Here is a 21,352-nt window from a genome sequence, read left to right on the forward strand (position 1 = left end):
ACATAATGAAAACAGTTAGTTGTAGCTCTGACTCCACTCCGCCTATTCAGATTCACCTGTTTGTGGAGTTTTCTTTGAAATGTGACTCCAGATTATTCACAGATCTCTTTATAGAGCATATCTGAAATATTTGAAAAGAAAGTAGTGCTGGAAAGCCAAAATACCTAGGTACAATGCTACTTAATAACAATACATTATAGTTATTCATCACTCATGCATATGTCATACATGACAACATGAGGTTAACAGGAGCAAAAAGGCTAAGGCAGAGTACTGAAACCAAACAGACTAGACAGAAATCAAAAGTAAAAAACATAACTGCAAACAGCTAAATGGATAAACAACCTGAACAGAGCTCTAAGAAAACCAAAAAATGAGACTTGACAGGGAAACATGATAAGGCTGGAGAAGAGACAGACGAGGCAGCAGCAGAACCAAGATAAAAGGAACAAGTGAAGAACATTAAAACTAAGAAAAGGCATAAACTGCACAAAATGTAAAAACTATTACAACTGTGGAGTAGAATGAGAAACAAAGCAAAGGCAGTATCATGATGCTTTGAGGTACGGAACAACAGACAGGGAAACCAAAATACTTGAACTAGCAGTAAAAAGTAAAACCAAAAATACTGAGGAAACAGAACCAGGAAAATGAAGACTGGAAAAGAATCACTAGAGAAATAGATGAGCAAAGAACCAACTTAAACAAAATAACTAACACAAATAAAACTTGATAATCTAGACACAAAACTGAACACAAACCTACATACAAGAGTAAAGCAAAGTCTTTGAATAACAAACGTATGGAGCTACACTATGAAAAATAAAACTTCATAACAAAAACTCTTAACACCCAGACATCATGACAGTAAGCCTGAAGGGTTCCAGGTCAAGTCAAGTGCAAACTTTGAGTGACTTGAATCTGACTCCAGTCCACACCAGAACAATTCTGCATTAAAAATGTTTTGATCTTATGTAATATTTGAATTTTTAGTTTTCATTAGGTGTTAACCAGAATCATCTGAATAAATAGAAATAAATAGTTCATCTGCATCACTCTTTGAGCAACGAATTAGTTTTACTGTTTGAATTGAATTCTCATCGACTGAGATGCTTCTGCAAATCAAACAGCATATTTCCAGGTCTGTAAAGTTCTCCGGGTTTATATTTCCAGGCCATCGCACGAGAGAACAAGGAACAGCTTCCTGTTGAAATCCAGCCTTCTACTGTTCCCAACGACAAAATCCTCAAGTAAGTCTGACCTCAGCAACACACTGGTGGAGGATGGAAGCTGGAAACCATCGGACTTCAGGAGGTCTGCTGTGATACCAAGGCTTCAGCCGCAGATCTTTTAAGTTGATCTGCCTTTGATTCCAGAGTCTTCACTCAAATGTCTCAAGTAAGACACAACCTGACACATCCTCGCTTTATTCTGGTGGAGGAAGAGGATGAGGCTGACATCATTTGGAATTATGATCACATCAAAGACTACAGGTTAGCACCACACATCCTGGTCAGAGCTATGGAGGAGAAGAGAGTCATCAGGCCCAACTTAAGCAAACAGAAAATGTTTGGAATATCGGATTGCAGTTTAAAGGTAATCTCAGTAAATTAGAATATGTATTATTATCAGTTATAGAAACTGTTGAATGCAGATGCTGCCTCTTGGTAATTAGATGAACCTAGCAGCAAAACATTTTGTTGTTTCATTCCAGTTCTGTTTATTTATTTAGCAACCTAATCACAGAAATTGTTGTCAGAAGTCAAAAAGCCCATTCAATTATCATAGTAATAATAATCTATATTGTTCACAGATGTGGAACTCTGCCTTTGGCTTCACATGGTGACTAAAATATTTACAATACATAATAAAAAAGATCGCAACAAGCTCACAAACCAGCAGCCACAACGTCACATGTGACTCTTGGTGAGGAACCTTGTTGCCTTTGGTATAAATGAGTTGTTCTTACTGACTTCCAGAGCGAAGCGAATTGAGCCACCCACAATTCATTGGCCTTTAGTTTTGTTTGCCTTTGGTATAAGCCTCCCAGCATCCTCAGCTCATACTGGTGATTCTGGACTGTCTATTTTTGTCATTCAGACACTGGTGTCCCTAGCAGGTGCACATTCAATGAGATTTTTATACACAGTATCTAAAATCTTTTTGTTGCATGAATTAATTTTCCTGATTAAATACATATGCTATGTAACTTTTTTATGTACAGACATATAGTCAATTCATGCAGTCAAGTTCAGTTTATTATTCAAATTGGTGAAGTTTTTCGTCTATGGAAACCTAGAAAATTGCATTTAGTCACTCATTTTGCAGCAATCTCTCCTACTGAGCGTACCTGTAGCGATAATGGAGCGTGAGAGGCCGTCTATCACGACCAACACACAAAACAACGGCGCTCCTATCCAGGGTACCTTCTGTGTCAAAGACAAAGTAAAGAGTTTATGGCAGTAGTAGTAAACCCAGGCCTGGAGGGCCAGTGTCCTGTAGGTGTGTCTCTACTTCAACACACTTGAGTCAAATAGTGAGGTCATTAGCAAGACTCTGGAGAACCTCACTGCACTGAGAAGGTGATTCAGTTATTTGATTGAAGTGTGTAGGACCAGGGAGACATGCAACAAGAGTTGCAGGACAGCGGCCATTGAGGGCCAGGATTGATCTAGACCCAGTTAAACACATGAGCTCTGAGCCAGTTACATAATTTGTGCCATGAAAAGCAGATCCAGTTACAGTCAGAGGCAGACATGACTCATTGTTGGGATAATTACTCATCAGCAGACGAGCATGATTTAGGAAGCAGCAGAAAATAACATTTTCAATTCGATTTTATTTCAAATATGTAATGAACAGAAATAAACACAATTAACTCCACACTCGATACCCAAATGACACAGAGCAACGCCAAAATGGAACAATAAAAAATAATCAAACCAAACTAGTGTAGCTTACATATTTGAAAAGGAGTGGGAAGAAGAATTTATTTAATCTCGCCCCCTCTGCAAAACTTACTAACAATTTGCTTCTCTCTTCCTTATTTAAAATTATAATAACTTCAAAGGACTTAAACAATTATCTTAACATCACGGATAAGTTGGATTTGGGTTTGAGCAGAACTTGTGTGGGTGTGCGTGTGTGGTAGGAAGCTGAGTGAAGAGCGGCCTCATGTCATGCTGAACCAGTTCCCCTGTGAGAGCTTAGTGACAGTGAAGGACTGCCTGGCTGCCATGGGCCGCAGGCTGAAAGGCGGTCCCACATCTGACTGGCTTCCAGAGACCTTCAACCTCCAGACGGAGCTTCCACACTTCATCAAACATTATCAGCTGAGACGACTCAGGTTGGATCCTGTTTTTTACTCAGCAGTATCACGGCTTTGTTTTCTAAATCAGCTTGACGTTTGAAAATCTTGTGGCATCGTCACAACCTGCTGCTTAACCTTGTTGTCATACAGACTCAGATGGGAACCTTAAAATACCTCTTACTGGTTTTCAGGGGAGAAGACAACTACTGGATCTGTAAGCCGTGGAACTTGGCCCGGGGTCTGGACACACACATCACCAGTAATCTGAACTTCATCATCAGACAGAGAGAGAGCACACCAAAGGTACCAGCACACTCGTCAGTCTGAGATGAAACCCAAACGTGAAAACCAGACTGTCTGAATTTAACCCCTTAACTGTCAACCCTCAAAACACTTACATGTTAATCAATGAAGATACAGGTGTCATCATTACAGCTACGGGGTTAATATCTGATCTAGAATTTTAATTGAAGTCTATAAAAAAGATGAGTCTTTGACATCATTGGGCAGCTAACATCTCTGCAGACCCCACGCATCCTGGAGCCTCATGTATAAAGTGTCCAAAAAAATGTGAGGCGCCATATTTTAAATACAAGTCGACATGTATAAAAATAAACATGATGTGAAAGTTTGCATAAATATACACAAACTTTTGACCTGCCTTGAAAATATGCAGCAGCCATGCAAAGCTTTTCTCTGCGCAATAACAAACTACTAAAGGTCAAAACTCACCTACATACACTGATACCTGACTGCATTCAGAGTTATTTAACCCTGAAATGCACTGAAAAAGAAAATGCGGGTTAGGGTTAGGGAAAATGCAATTAACTCCAAACAGTTGGGGTGGATGATTTTAAGGTGAACAAGGTGTAGATAATCACACATACACAAATAGCTGTGCAAAGGTGCTGCGTAATTGTGGAAGGCTTTCGCTCTGATGGAGAAGATTGCCAATGGAAGGAATCAGAGGGAATTGGAGTTTTTATTTTTATAAGGTGAACTCATGTACCCTGAAATGCACCTTTTTATATAAAATATATAATTATTATGAGTCGAACTACGTGCTCCATTTCCTGCAAATTAGGATGTATTAAGGAAAGGTGCCTAGGCATGTGTGTTGTGCATTGTTTTATATGTCAGAATTTTTTTGTGTGCCTCACTTTTCTAGATTTGTCCCTACACCAACTTTTAGTGTGAAAGCTGCACATTCTGATATGTGAGGCCCCTGGTCACAGACTGGTTAGACTTTTAGCTTCAGATTGGCGAGACCAGGAGATATTTTGATTATATAGAACAAAACATGACAACTGAAAACAGATACAATGGAAATAAAAACACAGACAAACCAACCCATACATAAATTGGATCATGATGTCTCTGTAAACAAAACTGCATCGAGCTCATTTTAATTCATCATGCTATTAATTGCTAAAAGCCTGCCACAATTTTGTTGTTTCACTTTAAAACAAATTTTACTGAAGATAATTTTACTGCATCCATTACTTATGAATCTGAACAGAGTTTCTATGATGTTTTGTTTCCTGGGGCATCAATATGATGTTACACAGAGGCCCACTTCCCTACTGGCCTCAGGGTGTCTGCGTGTGTGTATGTGTGTGTTCTCCTCAGGTGGTGTGTAAGTACCTGCATGATCCGGTGCTGTTCAGCAGAGAAGTAGGAATGGTAAAGTTTGACATTCGCTACATGCTGATGCTGCGCTCGGTGCAGCCACTGCGTCTCTTTGTCTACGATGTCTTCTGGCTGCGCTTTGCCAACAAGTGAGGAATGTTTTCCATCAGGATGGAGAAACGGAATGGATCCCCTTCCCTACTCATTTGGCAGCAGAATGAACCTTTGTTCTGTTGTTTAGGCCCTTCTCTTTGGATCATTTCGATGACTACCAGAAACACTTCACTGTTATGAACTATGCAGAAGGAGTGCAGCTTAAACAGGTACATGCTTTACTTTTGGAATCCTTCTGCAAAATGTTGACTGTTGGTTATTTCTAATTTTATGACGATGGAATTTCATTTGAACACTCCAGCAGCTCTTTTGTTTCACACCTCAGTAGATTTGAATATCATAATTTCAGCAACTGGATTCAAAAAGTGAAGCTAATATTACTCTATATAGATTCATTCCACATTTCATTCAGCATCTACTTACAGTGGCTCACTCTCTCTGTGGAAGCTGTGTGTGTTTTATTGATCAAAAACAGATTTTAGGTTTTTATTAGCTAATCATTAATAGAAACACACAAGTTTCACTTTTTGAATTAATTTAATGAAATAAATGATTTTTTCACTGATCTTTTTGGTTTATTGAGATGCAGGTCTGAATGAATTTCTGTCCTCTCTTTTGGAATCATTGCAGGTTCACTATGATGAGTTCATCCCCATGTTTGAGCAACAGTACCCTCAGTATCCATGGAAAGACGTGGAAGTAAGCCTGAATACATGGACCAACTCATTTCCCCTTTTTGGTGATAAAATATTTAGCTTCAATTAATTTGGTTTAATTAATGCAGCAAATATTTAGCATGAGTACTTCTTAGGACACATACAGCTTCACCTCAAGTAAATGTAACTCACAATATCCGTCTATGAATCTAAATTATGAAATATTGGGAATATAGGCCTATTCTTTTGTTGGGAAAATTCTGAAACCACTTGGGTGACTTTTTTCAATATTTATTGTTAGATAAAATTATACTGTTTTGGGGGGAACATTTTACAAGCATATCATATTTCTTTCACCTGATGTTAGCTTGAAAACATCATTCAGTTTTCCTTCTGCATGTAGAGGGTATAAAGATCATGTTTAGTCTTAACCGCACTGACTGTACAGAGTGAAATAGAGAGGCTGAAGACTTCTGAATAAAGAACTAAATGACACAAACAGGTTTCTGTAGAAAAGGTTTACACTTTTAGGTATTTCCTCAACACAACTGCATAATTCAGAAAGCATTACATGTAAAGCTGCTAGTTTTCCTGCCATGTGACATTTTGAATGTTACTGCATCTTGATTTGAATCTGACATTGTGGTTTCCACTAAACTGAAGTAGAAGTTCAAGAGTGATGTAAGTTGTGGAAGTTTTTACTAAAAATGACTTCAAAGCAAAGGACTGGTAGTAGTTATACTTCAATTCAATTTGTCACAGTACACATGTACAATGCGATTAAAAGTCACCTCCAACAGTGTGAACAATGTAGGAAATGTATACAATATAACCGTAAATATGGTGATATTTGCATTTACAATATTAATCAGTTAGATTTATATATACATACACATATAACATGTTTTTGTGGGGTGGGTAATTTCTGATGCACATCTTCTCAAGGGTTGACATCATTTTGTTTGAAAGTGAAGGTGAGCTTGCATCTGCAGACTTCGCCTGAGAAACCTGCACTGATTTGGCACCATCTGTCTTTTCAAACAATCCAGCATAGTTGTAGGATTTGGTTTTGCCTGCAAAGTTCAAAATGGCAAAATCCCCAGCTACAGATTCATGTCACCATATCATTATCATTGTGATTCTGGACATCTGAAGTCTCGATCAGTGATCTCTTTTTTGTTACAGGAATTTAGCATTTATTATTATTTTTTGGTTTGGACCAAAACCCCGCTCTTCTTATTTTCATTCCTTTTCTTTTCTTTCATTTTCTCTATCATGTGTTCTCCTGATCTTCTTCTGCTTCCGCGATGATTGCCCATGGTGCTTTTTTCTGAGCTATTGTATAGTACAGTACACAACTGCTGTCTTTAATGTAGTTTAACTGGATTATTTGAGGGTCATTTTCTTTTGCCTTTCATTCTTTTTCTTTTCAGCCATTTGATCTTTTTCTTTTTATACATTCTCTAGCTCCGTTTTCATAGATGTGTCAGATATGATTTTTCATTTTGCTTTCATTCTCCTCTTTGTGTCTGACTGACTCTTCAAGAATGTGATTAAATGACCAATTTCTCCATAAGTCGCCCCACTCCTCTTCACTTCGTCATAATAATATTTGTCAATTCAGTCATTAACCAATCAATCACAGTCAATTAAGTGCAAAGCCTTCTATTTATTAGATTATTTTTTTTAGGATGCACAATATATCAGGACCAACATTGGTATTGGATGATATTAGTCATTTGAGTTAGACTGGGGTGTCTGGTCATGTCATGTTTCTTTGGTTATGTAACAGTGATGGTGATGCAGCAAAGGATTGTGGTGAGTTTAACTGAATTGGTGAAGCATTGGTGAAATCAGTGGTGTGGTATTTTTTTTAAGGTATCGAAAGTGTAGTGAAATAATTATGATATTGGTAGATATCAGGTATTTGCCAAACAGAAATATTACATTGGATATTGATGTCAGCCCAAATTTTCATATCAGTGCATCCCTAGTTTTTTGTTGCGTCATACCAATGAAAAAGATTTGTTTGAATTTACTCAAATAACTGCAACTGGTGTAAATTTGAATCTGTTGGAACTTGGATTGTTTGGAAATGGACTTCAACAAAAGGGGACATACTTTTTTCTCCAGTAGTACCCTGGGAATTTAGTTGCTCAGAGTTGCCAATTATCTTTGTAGTTCTTGTTTTGCTGACATGATGTTGGTGTAGGAGTCGGAAAGGAACACTACGGTCAGTTTAGCACCTGCTTCAAACCAACATACATGGACATAAATGTGATTTTTACTGGCCTGTCACTTGTCTTGTGGTTAATAACACATGTCAAGATTGTTGAAGATCTAAAGATCCATGTGGCAAAGTGCAAACAATTCAGCATCTTAGAACAAGCAGACATCATAGCTACAGTATTTCCCTTATAATCAAACAAATACATCCGGGCTTGCTCATGACTGTTCTAATGAAGACCTTCCTGTTTCCATTTGCTTCTCTTTCAGGCAGACTTATTTAAGGCTTTCAAGGAATTCTTCCAAGCCGCTTCATCTCGGCCAGCACCATATGGAATCTGTCCATATCAGTCATCCCGGGCCATCTATGCTGTGGATCTCATGTTGAAGTGGTGTCAAGGGCAAAATGGTAATCTTTAAAGCTCCACTATCATCACTATCACTTTTTGCATGTTTCTGTATTTCCATTTGAATATCTCCTACTTCTAGAAACAGTCCAAGAACAACAACAACAAGACAAAAATACACCTAGCTTTTTTGGGGGTTGGGAATATGTAAATTTTGTGCTAGTTTGTGCAAAACAGCCTGTTTCAAAGACTTCTACATTGTTGGTCATATTCTCCCAGTCACAGAGAACAGAGCTTCATTTTATTTTTGCTTGCAATGTCCCTGCAATCTTGCCAAAGAAAGTTGTAGTTTGAGCTGATCCGTTTAGGAAGGAGGTCTTTAATCACACCAACAGAGCAGGACTTGCCTAAATACATGCACTGAAGGAAGGTTATGATCCTACTGTTAGTCACAAATCTGCAAATGTAAGTATAATAAAATATTGTGTGCTTTGAATTGTTATTCAGCACGAACATGGTTTGACATTAGCACAAGCTAACACTGAACGATAGTCTCTGCTAGTCCCATGTCTCACTCTGTTACCCACAATATCTGTGCATTTACTGTCAAAAGTGAGGATCTACATTGAGAACTGATCAGGTGAAATCTCAGTATTTGAGAATGATTTTGTGTATTAAATGTAATGGACATGTTTTGTATAGGCCACAAACATATCCCAGCTTGTTCCAGGGAACATGATAGTTAAAGTTAGTGTTTGCATTGTACAATATAAAATAACAGTTATGATTAAGACTATAATGGGAAGCTTCTGCTGTAAAAGGTTTGTGCTTGATCCTGCTGCTCGGCACAGTGGGCTGTTGTAAACGGAATATTTTATTAATCGAGTAATCTTGCGATTATTCTTACGATTAATCGAGTCATCGGATTTAAAAAATGATTAAATAAAATACTGGTAAATCTAACATAACAGCAGTGTTACTATCAAATACCAATATCAGTCCAATTGTTCATATTTGAACTTCCCTAACAAGTTTAAGAAATTAACCTGTAACAATAATAGCTCACTTTCTAAGTTAACCTGAAGAAAAGTTATACAAAAATCTGAAATTATATTCAGTTTAATAATAAAGAAGCAGGCTCACAAATACGCTTATATATTTTTTTTTAAAAACAACTTTTTGTTTATGTATTCATCTCCAGTCAATTTAATAGATGAACTCTCACCTTACCCCAAACATTTATAGCTTTTCTGTTCATGTTAGCAATGGAATTTGGCTCCTTAGTTCGTCACAGAAATTCATCTACCAGCTCTGTACCACTATAATGCGTTCCGCCACCCTTTTGTTGAGACCGGGACCGGTTCATCCGTAAAGCTATAGTTACATTATAAGTATCAACTACACAACAGCCACCCGCAGTGTTCAGTCTATCCGCTCACCTGTATAAATACACCTGCAGCGCTCTTCCCTGCCGTTCCCTCTGAACCGCCACCAAGCAGCAGCTCCGGGAGGAGAAAAGCTGCCGTACTCCAAGCATCGCGCCAGTTATTTTAAGGATGCTTATTGGCCCCCCGAAAAACAATAAAACCCTGGACATTATCATGAATCAATAAAATCCTCCCAGGGTGAACTTGAAAATGCTGCTAACACTTAGCTTTCATCAACAACTCAGGCAGAAGTGAGAGCGCTGTGCAACACTAATATTGACCCGGCTGGAACACGGTGTGCTAAATAATAAAGCATAAATTAACAGATACATTTTCCTCAAGGAATTTTAATAATCGAGGTACTTGAATCACTCGAGGAATCGTTTCGGCCCTAGATTGGACTTTCGGTATTACAATAATTCTTGACTTGTATGGATTTATAACATTGTTGCACATCTATTTTGATCATAATCACTGCTCCAAAACTCTTAAATGTTATTGCTGGGAAAAATCATTTGGAGTCCCACTGTTTGATGATCCCTCCTGTACAGCTGGTTAAAATATCAGAAGGTTATTGATTTACTAACGCACCTTGTTTACCATTGATATGTTTTGTGTTGCTTTTACATTCTTCATTTTTATGTACAATTTTAATAACAGTATAAATGTTCTTCTTGGTTCAGGTGAGCGGCTCATGCAGCCTCAGATCCTGGAGTTGAACTTTAGCCCTGACTGTGCCCGGGCCTGCCTCTACCATCATGACTTCTACAACCACATGTTCCAGACTCTGTTCCTGGATCAGCCTGAGAACTGTCCAGTCACTCAGATAGTGTGAACAAAGCTTCACTACAGATGACTCTTTATGGTTTAGGCTTTTATCAGCTTTTTCAGTATTAAACTGGCTGATGTGTTTCACTGCAACATATTTTGTCCAATCAATTATAAGGTAAACGACCTGCTCAGAAAGTAGGGGTGTCCATGTTTTTTGTTTTCAAATAGGAAATCTGACCCTGGTAGATGACAAATGGCACACATCTACCGACTGAATTTAATAAAAACAGGAAAATAAATATATAAGCAATTAATACAGCTGTATTATAAGAAAATTGAGGTGTTTGGGAACAACAGCATCTCAGCCACGAAATATTAGGCCGCGTAAACTGACAGAGTGGGGTCAGTGGATGCTGAAGATCATAGTGTGAAGAGGTCACCAACTTTCTGCAGTAAATTGCTCCAGTACTTCATATGCCCTTCAGATTAGCTCAAGAACAGTGTGCAGAGAGCTTCATGGAATAGGTTTTCATGGTGACCAATTGCATCCGAGCCATACATCACCAAGTACAATGCGAAACATTGGATGCAGTGGTGTAAAACACGCCGCCATACAGTGGGGGCGCATTCTCTGGAGTGACGAATCGCGCTTCTCCATCTGGCAATCTGATGGCAGATTCTGGTGTGGATGGCCAATCAAGTTCATCCACCTGGTTGGTGCAACCCAATAAAACACCTTTGGGATGAATTAGAGCAGAGACTGAGAGCCAGGCCTACTTGTCCAACATCAGTATGTGACCTCACAAATGCACTTCTGGAAGAATGGTCAAAAATCCCCATGAACACATTCCTAAAGCTTGTGGACAGCCATCTCAGAAGAGTAGAAGCTGTTCTAGCTGCAAAGGATGGACCAATGTCATACAGAACCCTATGGATTAGGAATGGGATGCTACTTAAGCTTATATGTGAGTCAAGGCAGGTGAGTGAATACTTTTGGTATTATAGTGTATTTTACCACCATCAAAGAACACATTATTAAAGTGACTCAATAAGTCCAATGTCCAGACCTCTTCTAAACTTTTTCATGCTCAATTTATTAGTAATCCTTTACTAATGCAGTTAACTTACAGCATAATTTGGCTGCAGCAATCAGGGGATGATGCTAAATCAAATGATTATAATAAAAAATCATCTCAATCTAAGAACACATCTCCCTAACTCTGAAACTGAATTTGAGAGACTGTGCATGGAATGTGAACCCCAATACAGGCCTGATGGAGAATGAGACCCAACAAAGTGTGTGGAAGGCAGGAGGCAGTCCCTTTTAACCAATTGATGATTGATATCCTTGCTGGCCAGTGAGACTTTGCCTTGAACATTGGGGCCCCCAGGCCTCAACAGATGGTTGAGCTCCAGTTTATAACTGCAGTCTTTAGTCATTCCTGGGTTGTTTCCTCACACACAGAATAACCCTCTGCTGACCCTGCAAAACGTGGCAAAAAAAAAATGCATAAGAATGTCATACTGAGAACCTAATACACCATTCACATGGTAGTGGCAGCATCATGATGTGGTATGGTGGGGCGCTAGACTAACTTTTTGCACTGGTGCATCTAACTTTTTCTTCTTAGATTCACTAGCACAAAAGTTATGTGCACCCAAATTTCTGACCATGCTGCAGTTTTAAAGTTCCTTTAAAAAAAAAACACTATAATATTAAGGTAATATTGACCTGCAAATGATTAATGGTTTTCTTCATCAAGAACAGCTAAACTGATCACAGTTGATTGAAGTTGGTTGGATGTAATGGAGGACAATCCTGGAGAAAACCTGTTTGAGGCTGCAGAAGACCTGAGTCTGGGGTGGAGGTTTGCCTTTCAGCAGGTCAACCAACCTAAACACACAGCCATGCTGTAAATCATTTTGGTGTCATGGTTCAAATATGAAGTCTGACCTATTGGGTTAGATCAAAAATGGGTTACATTTAAGGATAGTCCTGTATTCCTGTGTGGTTCAGTCTAATTCCATGCCTAATCCTACTGAGAAACTGTTACAAGGCTTTAAAAAAATCCACAGTCCACAGATGCTGCCCATATCACTAGACTAAACGTGTGCAACTTTCCAAAGAAGAATCAAAACTTTTGAATACAAATGCAAAATAAAGCATAATTTCTACTTCATAATTGTAACCTCTGTTATATGTTATATAAATTATAATAAAGTCAAAATTTGTAGCAGTTGTACTTGCATCATGACAAAATTGAAAATTTCAAGCAATCTGAACACTTTTGTGTATGGGGTGTGCATGCGTGTGTATGTTGGGTGCTGAATTTGCTAGGAGTTTGCATTTTCTCAACATGGATTCCCTTGAGGTTCTCTAATTATAGATGGCCACAACCTCCACCAGCAACCCTGCACAAATAAGCAATATAACCTGTAAGATTCATTAGACATGAGATAAATTTAACAAACTACCAGAATTCCAAACAATGGGATCTCTGCTGTTTAAATATATGAAGAGAGAGCTTATTGACTTATATTTAGTTGTCTACACGTACTTTTGAGGCATTAATGGAATTCCATATATATATCTTAGAAAATAACTAGACCGTAAAATACTCGTTGCTACATTGGTAGCCACGCCTTCCCATGACACCGCCAATCAGAGTTGACGCTGGGGTTATATAAACCCATCGGTCCAACGGTTAAGGTTTGCCCCTCCCACTATGATTTCAGAGTAATGCTATGTCAGAGTTGGGGGACGTTAGGAGAGCTCGTGTGAGTTGAAGGGAAGGGCAGTGGAAGTCGCGTGACCTCAGTCTAACTTATGTTTGTGGATTTGCCCGGCGTGCATTTTGGAAAACCTTGCTCGAAGTTCATTAGCGGAAAAAACAGGAAGTAACTTTCAAGTTGTGAACAACTGTACGCCTTCAGTAGGAACCAGCAGAACGAGTAAGTGCTTTGTCTTTTTTTTGTTCAGACCACCGAGGCATTTAGAGCTGTACACGGAAATGAAGTCATTCTGCTGTACGGACCTGAAAATGATTAAACCCCGGTTTACTTAACAGAACTAATTCGGAAACGGTTTGCGTCACAGCATTAATGTTAATGTTTTCTTCACCAGCGTTAGATATTAGAATTTCCATCTGCAAAAGTTTCTTACGTTAGGGGAGCTAGCGGGCTCCTGCCTGTTTATAGTGTTTACTCTGATGGTTCATCTGCTAGAAAGCTAAAACCAACATGGTGCCCCATATCACAAAATTGGCCGGGGCTGGGGGTCGAGCAATTTTGCCCCCGGCCAGTCTCAATTAAAACAAAATGACAGTCGCAATACTCTTCCACAAATAAAACAATTATGTTAAGTGTGATATATGTTCAAAGGACCCTCATGTGAAAGCAATTTAAGACTGATCGTCACAATGCCAAGTTGGAAACAGGCCCATTTTGTCGTTTTTGATTAATTGAAGGTTTAATTGTAAGCAACCATTACTTAAGCTCAGTCAAAAAATTGAAAAATCTGGTTTTGTCTTCAAAAATTCTCTTTTAATTTGCATAAATTAATATGAAATCTATTTTTAACAATTAACACATTGATAAACAATCATCTGATTCCTTTTTGCCACTTTCTTGAAACATTTTCCCAATAAAACTTAAAACTTATTGATATTTTTGAGTCAAAATGGTTACCAAATATTACCAAAATATTTCAGAATGAGGACACATTCAGAACAAATCAGTGATAGACTCTGGGCAAAGGTTACAACAGGTATAGCTAGTGGCAATGCTAGAATTGAACTTCTTTTAGGTAGATTCTGTGTATGGGTTTAAAGGACTCTTCTTTTACTTAGTGAGAAGAAAGTGATTTTGGGAGCAACAAGGTAAAATTCCAAGACATATTAACTCGAAAGTGATTCTAATATGGTACAACAGCGGGAATATAATTCACCTCCTGGAAAAGGCATCAGTTTCTTATTGTTATAAAAAAAGAGGGTGGAGATATATTTTCCAACAGGAAAATGTATGAAAGAAAGAATGGAAAATTGATAACCAAGTCTTAGCATCTGTCTGAATAACATGCAAATCGCTGTAGAAATGGCACTAAAAACTTTTGCATATTCTGCAGATGAAATGGGAATATTACATTTAGAGAGAAATTCCTCATAGCTCAGCAACATAAGACATGAGATTTTTGTCATTATGTTTCTAGAATATAATGAAATTGGAGTGGTACCCTCAGCAATTAAAAAGACAAAGTCTTAATCAGTCCTTAGGGTGTAGCATAAGGGTGTGGCGTGTCTGCAGGGGGGCAAAGAAGATGGAAAGTGGACAGATTAATCACAGCTCTTGGTGGACCAGAGGAAGCTGTTCTTTAGCCACGTGGTTGTTGAGGTACAAACAGTTTGTCCTGGGTGGGTGGGATCAGCGGCAATACAACTGGACTTTCTATGCAGTCTGCCAGTATACATTAGGTCCAGATTCGGTAACTGACTCCCCACGATCCACTGGGCAGTTTTCACCACCAAGACTAAGTCCTTTTTGTCCTGGATTGTGCAGTTGCCAAACCACAATCATACTGAGGCAGAGGATGCTCCCAATCACGGCTCTGTAGAAGTTCTTAAGCAACTGAGCAGGAAGTCCACCCCTTTTCAATTTCCTGAGGAAAAAAGTCTTTGTTGACCCTTCCTTGTCAGAAAGAGGTGTTCAGTGACCAGGTCAGGTCCGAGGTGATGTGGATTCCCAGAAATTTGATGTTGCCTGCGCACTCCACTTCCTCCCCTTGAATTCTAATAGGTGGGTGCACTGTCCTTCTGTAGTCCAGTACTGTTACTGTCACACTGATTATCACTGGCTGAATCATTGGAGATGGGACAACTACTTAGTTTAGCTTCAGTGAGCCACTGTTGGAGTAGATGGCAAAAACTCTTTTAAACCCAGGCAAGAAGCTAGGAATGTATAGATCTGTGCATTTAGGACTGTGTTTCTACATTTAATCTTTAATTGGCTGTGTCTTTTTATTTCTCCAGATAAGTCAAGTGCTTCCTAGAAATGTGGGCGTTCCTTCGGCCAAAAGATGATTCATGATCCTCTGTGAAATTACATGCCGCTATAACCAAGGAATGACATTTTGTCAATATGTACTGAAGATTACAGTGACTTGTTGTTCTACTTGGAATCAACTGGACTGGGCACAATCATAACAGATAATCTCAGGAACCAAAGACCTACCAATTTCACTGAAGACCAAAGCAAGCACTACATTCCTTGACTCAAACCATGGAGAGCCTTACTCTTTAAAATAAGGATCAGAGCCAGAATTTCCATTTCACAACTTTGCAATTTGGATGCCTCCCAGAGAAAACAGACCCTACATGTATGGTGGATAAGAAGGGACAAACTAACGAATGCTCAGCTGAATGGGCCTTCGGTCTTTGGTGTGTTTTAGTGTCCTTAAGGAAGAAGTACTTGGAGGCTCAACAAAGGATCCCTTGAACAATTTAGTGATGGAGTCTCCCCATTCAGACCAGTAATAATTTCACACCATTGTTTTATTTTTTCTAAGAAAAGTTCTGGAAGATTCTCAAAGCTTCCATCAGACAATGTTCTTACATTCACCTCTTCATTGTCAACCATCCACTGTCAGTGTCTTAACAGACAATATACTGACAAATGACCAAATATGTGAATGGATTGCTTCCATGGTTTCAGAATTTAGGTATGCAAGAGAACAAGGTGTGTTCACCAGCAGAACCTCTGAGCAACACGACTCTGAAACCAGCACATCACCTCCCAACTTGGTAGTCACCTCCCCCCAGGCCTCCACCTCTGATAAAGACGATGAGCACAAGCAAAATTTTAATCTGACTTTTTCTCAGCTGGGTTCTGTCACAGTTGGTCAGTCACCTGAAGAAGACGGTTTAAGGACAACTACAAAATCAAGTTCTGAGAAGAAAGGTGAGCAGGCTGGTGAACCAGATGACAATCATACATGTGACCTTTAACCTCCAGAGGTGTCTTTGGAAGAAAGATGGCATTTTTCCTGGGAATAGACTAAAGTAAGGGTGCATCAATAAATCAATCCCAATTTTCTTAATTTTAGGATATCAGCCAATATTTTCATGTACAACCAATCTTGTCTACCTCTGAAAAGGCCTGAAAATCAGCCAGTGAGCCTCTATTGCCCTGCTGTGAGAGGTGGCAGACTGATGACTTGCCCACCAGGCCACGTCGGCACTGCACAGTTAACAAGTTTCAGCAACTTTTCAGACAAAACAAATCTGTATCAGCCAAAATCAGAATTGGAAGATTAGGCTTTTTGATATTGATTGCCCAAAACACTGCAATTGGTGCACTCTACTAACAATGATTTTCTAAGCTAATAACAATAGAAAACGTTTGACCCAAAATGTTATGAAGCTGTACAATTTCTCAAAAAAATGTTTTCTTTTTCCCAAAACATTACATAAACTTGAGCAGATAAAACAGAAAAAAAATCACAATATTTTTGATGGATGTAAAATAAACTGTGACCCCCCCCTCCAGAGTCATTTCAACTAGCTGACTTTTGACCTGTAAAGTGGAAAAGTTTCACACAACTGATCTAAATCTTTGTTTGTATTAAAACATAGTGCTTATGCCATTCTTCCCTTATACAATGAGCAAGTTAGAATTATGTGTAATATGACATCAGCAGGGATTTTTTTTCTCCACATTTGAACCTGGAGAGATCTTCACTTTGGTGATGGTGTAATTTACAAGAGGGAAAAGGCATCACAAGTGGTCAATTGGCAGTAGGAGTGCACCAGTTTTTCTGGCCGATAACCAAACTTTAAAAAGACTGACCTGCCGATTCCGATTTTGGCCGATACCATTTATTTATTTTTTTGTCTGAATTGTCACTAAAAGTGTCGAGAAAGTCAATTGGCAATAGTGGGGTGAGTATTGTTAACTGCAAATGTGCAGACATGACCTGGTGAGCAGGTCTGCCAGTCAAACCTTTCACAGCAGAGCAAAAGACAACAGCAGTTGATTTTTAGACCTTTAGGGTAGATGAGATCAGGGATAAGATCGGCTTCACATGAAGAATCGTCCGATCACCGTTCTCCCAAAATTAAGGAAATCAATGCCGATGAATTGGTGCACCCCTACTTTCCAGATATGTTTATGGAGTAATGATGGATTTTAACGGAAAATGACATAACTGCACAAATGTTTATTCATTGTTCTGGAAAATGTACAGTTTATTCAAGAGTCAACTAACAATTATTCCATAGTGTGTAGGTAACATTTTTTTTTATCTTTGAACTCCTACAGAACATTCACAGATCCTGTCAGAAGTCTCCAGCACCCATGAGAAGAAGGATGAACAGAGTTCTGTCATTAACACTACCATTGATGACTTTAGCAGTGATGAACTGACAAAGGAGTCCGATCGAACAGTGACTGGCAATTCATCAGATAAAGACTCCATGTTTCGGTTAGATGGCAGCAAGACTTTAGATGACAAAGACGGAAAAAGTGAAGTTTGTCAGCAGCAAAAGGGGTATGAAATCAAAGAGTGGAGAGTAGTAGTTGCCTCGAGGTCAAGTACAACCAAAGAAGAGTCCAGGAAAGCTGGTAAAACTCAAACTGATGGAGCAAGCTCATTGGGTTCACGCCAACAGAACTCAACCAATGTATTGGACAAAAGGCTCCAACAAACCAAACCTAACCATCCAGCACAAAGCAACACAGATGGAACACCAAATTTTCAAATTCTAACTGATCCCCAGTATGATAATATTTCAGATGTGGAAGAGCCCTTAGGGTTGACTGCCAGATTTCTGAGGGTAGAGCAATATGAAGACATAAGTGAAGATGAGAATCAGGGCAGTGGAAAACGAGCTGGGAAGATGGGCTCTACCCCACCTGTTGTATCTGAGGCCTGCAGTAAAACATTAGAAAATGTGCAGATTTACGATTCCCCCAATACACCCACACTCGATGAAATAACAGATGTCCATTCTCTGCATTCTGTTGAAAATGCTGATGAGTCAGAACATAACTTGTGTATTGATAGAGATCATGGAGGGCAGACAAGCCACTTCTATGAGGAATTTAGCGATGAGTCTGATGAGGAGAGTGAGGTTGAGTTTGAAGTGGTACCTGTAATGATGTCAGACCTTAACCCTGAACCGGTGGAAGAGGAGCCTGCTTCAGGAAAAATTATGCAACATGACTGTTATCATGAAAACCAAATTCACCAGCATGACGTAAGTGCAAGACAAAGTTGTGCTCCAAAGCCAGTACCGGCATCTGCATTTTCCCAGATGGCCATCTTTGACACGCCAGACGATCAAGAACAAGCCATTAGATGTGGTCAGGTTTCCTTTGTCGCACTCCCCTGTGGCAGCCCTGAGTCAACATCAGGACAAGGTGAGGACAGTTGTGCCACTGAGGACAGTTGTTCTTATTCATCTGGTCCTGAGTGCAACTATATGACTGCGTCTAAGGAGCTATATAAGAGCATATCATCTGCCCAAAGAAAGACTGGCCACTGCGTCCCTGAAAACAGGGAGGATGTGCAAATGCCTCCAGATGATGGTATAATTGACAACCTGACTTTGGATGTGGAAGATAAGCACCGTGAGTCAGAAATGAAGAAACAATCTCAAACTTCACAGAATTCCAAACAAAATGATGAAAGTGTTGTGATTATTTTGTCTGACTCGGATGAAGAAGGTAGAGAAAAATACAATATCGCAAAGATGACTTCGACAGCAACTTCAGTAGACTGTGGCAGAGGTTCTTCTAGACAAGAGAGGAACACAGCAACTCCTGAAGTAGCAACATTGGACAAGAACCAAAAGAGCAGCAGGTCAAGAGTGAGTTGGCAACAGTCTGGCAATGAAGATCCGACAAGAGAGGTTATCTCAGCGGAAGCAGAGGACAGTGACGACTTCTCAAATGCAGGTGTAAATGTTTTGGTTCCTGAAAGGAAAAAACAGAGAACAGCCTCTAGCCACCCCAGACGGTTATCAGAGGCAGACATCACTAAAAATTTCTGTATAATTGATCGCATGATTGTTATAGAATCTAAATCTGGTGAGCCGGCTACACTTGTCAGGGTACCCAGAGACCCCAGGCAAGGTCTGCGTCAATCCATGCCAATGGCAAAGTCTTCATTTACAGAGAGGGATAGGATTAGAGAGCAACCTGACAAACCTGCCTCCATCCCCACTAGAACTCATGTAGAAGCCCACAAGAACTCTCGTAGACGCATCATGCATACTTCACAGTCTCCCTCCTCTGACAACCCTTCAGCAATGGATCATCCCTTCACTCCTGCAAGGTTTCCATCATCTTCAGCTCCTGTTCAGTCAATGCCAGTCACCAGCCATGCAAGGGGAAAAGTGTTTAGAACCTGGAAAGATCAGCATGTCCCTCTGCGCAGGGAGAAAAAACACAAGAGGGCAAATTCCTTCCAACGTCCTCGCTAGATGGTTCACCAGTAGCTCAGATGGCAGTGGTTTTTCCCAGGATATGATGATCACTGAGAAAAATTCTATTAGGTCATTTATATTTTATTCATAATTCTATTAAACAGTAAAATATGTATAAAGTATCACATTCTGGATGTTTAAATATATCTTATTGTCTTATTTCCAGTATTGTATCTCATTGTTTTTTGGGACAAATGTAAATTTGAGATGTCACATGTGAATGTTTTATCAACCTCATGTTGTACTGAACATTTGACTAAAATCCTCACTTTTCACCTACACTGAGTTTTGTTCTTTTCCTCGAGTGCAGCTTTGACTTCAAACTTAAACTTCATATGCCTTCGGAGCTGTATCACTGCTGTGTTTGTATTTCACCACAGGGTAAGCTGGCATGAAGGTTTTATTTCTTTATGATGCATTACTGAGTAAGGTTTATTTCATGTTTCTTCCTCATTTTAATACAGCAAAGTAACTGAAACCTGGAGGAGAGTAAAGGTTTTTACTGAGAAATTAGGTCCTACTAAGCAGTGTGTCTGTGTATTGGACAATATTTGCACTTGCTACTTTTGTTTTTGATACATTAGAACTGGTACGGAGAAAATCAACTTGTGATTGGCTCGTTTCCAAGTTATCCCGTTCATACTTGACGTCTTCTCTCTTCCGAAAAGTATCCTCGTCGCCAGTTGTAATGTCTTAATAAACAGAGGAGGCTCGGGCTACATTCATATCTCTTTATTGTCGTGCTATCCTCCTTGTAACTACAGAGAGAGAGCTTGCACGTCACAGAATACAAGGACTGTGTGAAGTTGCACAAAATTCGAGACCAAACTTCAGCTTTAAAAGAGAACAAACACAGCTTTAATTAACATTTGCAAATGGAGAAAACATACAAAGCTCACATCTCAGTGAGAATCGGATGAGTTCTGACTTGGGGCTGAACGTCCCCTCATTTACATAGGATACATCACACATTACTTAGTCACACCCCCTGGCTCAAGTGTCAGGTAAAAATCTATACGTTACTTATCTGTAAGTTTCCAGTGGAGCAGGGTTGCATACACATTCACAGCTCAACTTTAGGCGTTTCTCCAAAAAGGCCTCTCTGCTGATGGCTAAACAGATACTAGTAACTGAACTTCTACAAACTAGGCTTATCACCTTAGCCATGTCTCAGATTTCTAACTGCTGAACACCCTGTTCTTCACTTATTTGAGGCGGGTCAGAAGAGCATATGTCCTGTTGAGCTGCAACTGAGTGCAAACCTTTAATAGAAACATAAAGTGTACATTCAAATTTATTTAAACTTTGTTACTAATTTTTCCCATCACAACTGTACCAACTCAGGAAATCACAGGGGTAAATACACCACAGCAAGTATCAAAGGAAGTTGGCC

At 39.3% G+C, this 21,352-nt stretch overlaps 1 protein-coding gene across 1 annotated transcript; it reads left to right on the forward strand.

Moving 5' to 3' along the window:
* The first annotated feature begins 393 nt into the window (after positions 1–393).
* LOC116720277 (tubulin--tyrosine ligase-like protein 12) lies at positions 394–20,238 on the forward strand. The gene is made up of 13 exons (XM_032563431.1): positions 394–452; positions 1,152–1,250; positions 1,377–1,493; positions 3,152–3,346; positions 3,502–3,613; positions 4,940–5,088; positions 5,181–5,262; positions 5,684–5,752; positions 8,206–8,344; positions 10,393–13,432; positions 15,172–15,271; positions 15,505–16,432; positions 17,792–20,238. Exons 1-10 carry the CDS (start codon positions 394–396, stop codon positions 10,542–10,544), a joined length of 1,173 nt encoding a protein of 390 aa, XP_032419322.1. The 3' UTR covers positions 10,545–13,432; positions 15,172–15,271; positions 15,505–16,432; positions 17,792–20,238.
* The last annotated feature ends 1,114 nt before the right edge of the window (positions 20,239–21,352 follow it).

Source organism: Xiphophorus hellerii, chromosome 1, assembly GCF_003331165.1.
Source record: "Xiphophorus hellerii strain 12219 chromosome 1, Xiphophorus_hellerii-4.1, whole genome shotgun sequence".
NCBI lineage: Eukaryota > Metazoa > Chordata > Actinopteri > Cyprinodontiformes > Poeciliidae > Xiphophorus > Xiphophorus hellerii.

Excerpts from the sequence above, each read along its gene's own strand:
- LOC116720277 (XM_032563431.1), top strand. The coding sequence starts at position 394 with ATGATAAGGCTGGAGAAGAGACAGACGAGGCAGCAGCAGAACCAAGAT. Across the intron at positions 1,494-3,151 it reads GATCACATCAAAGACTACAG|GAAGCTGAGTGAAGAGCGGC; the intron begins GTTAGCACCACA and ends CGTGTGTGGTAG. Across the intron at positions 3,614-4,939 it reads AGAGAGAGAGCACACCAAAG|GTGGTGTGTAAGTACCTGCA; the intron begins GTACCAGCACAC and ends TGTTCTCCTCAG.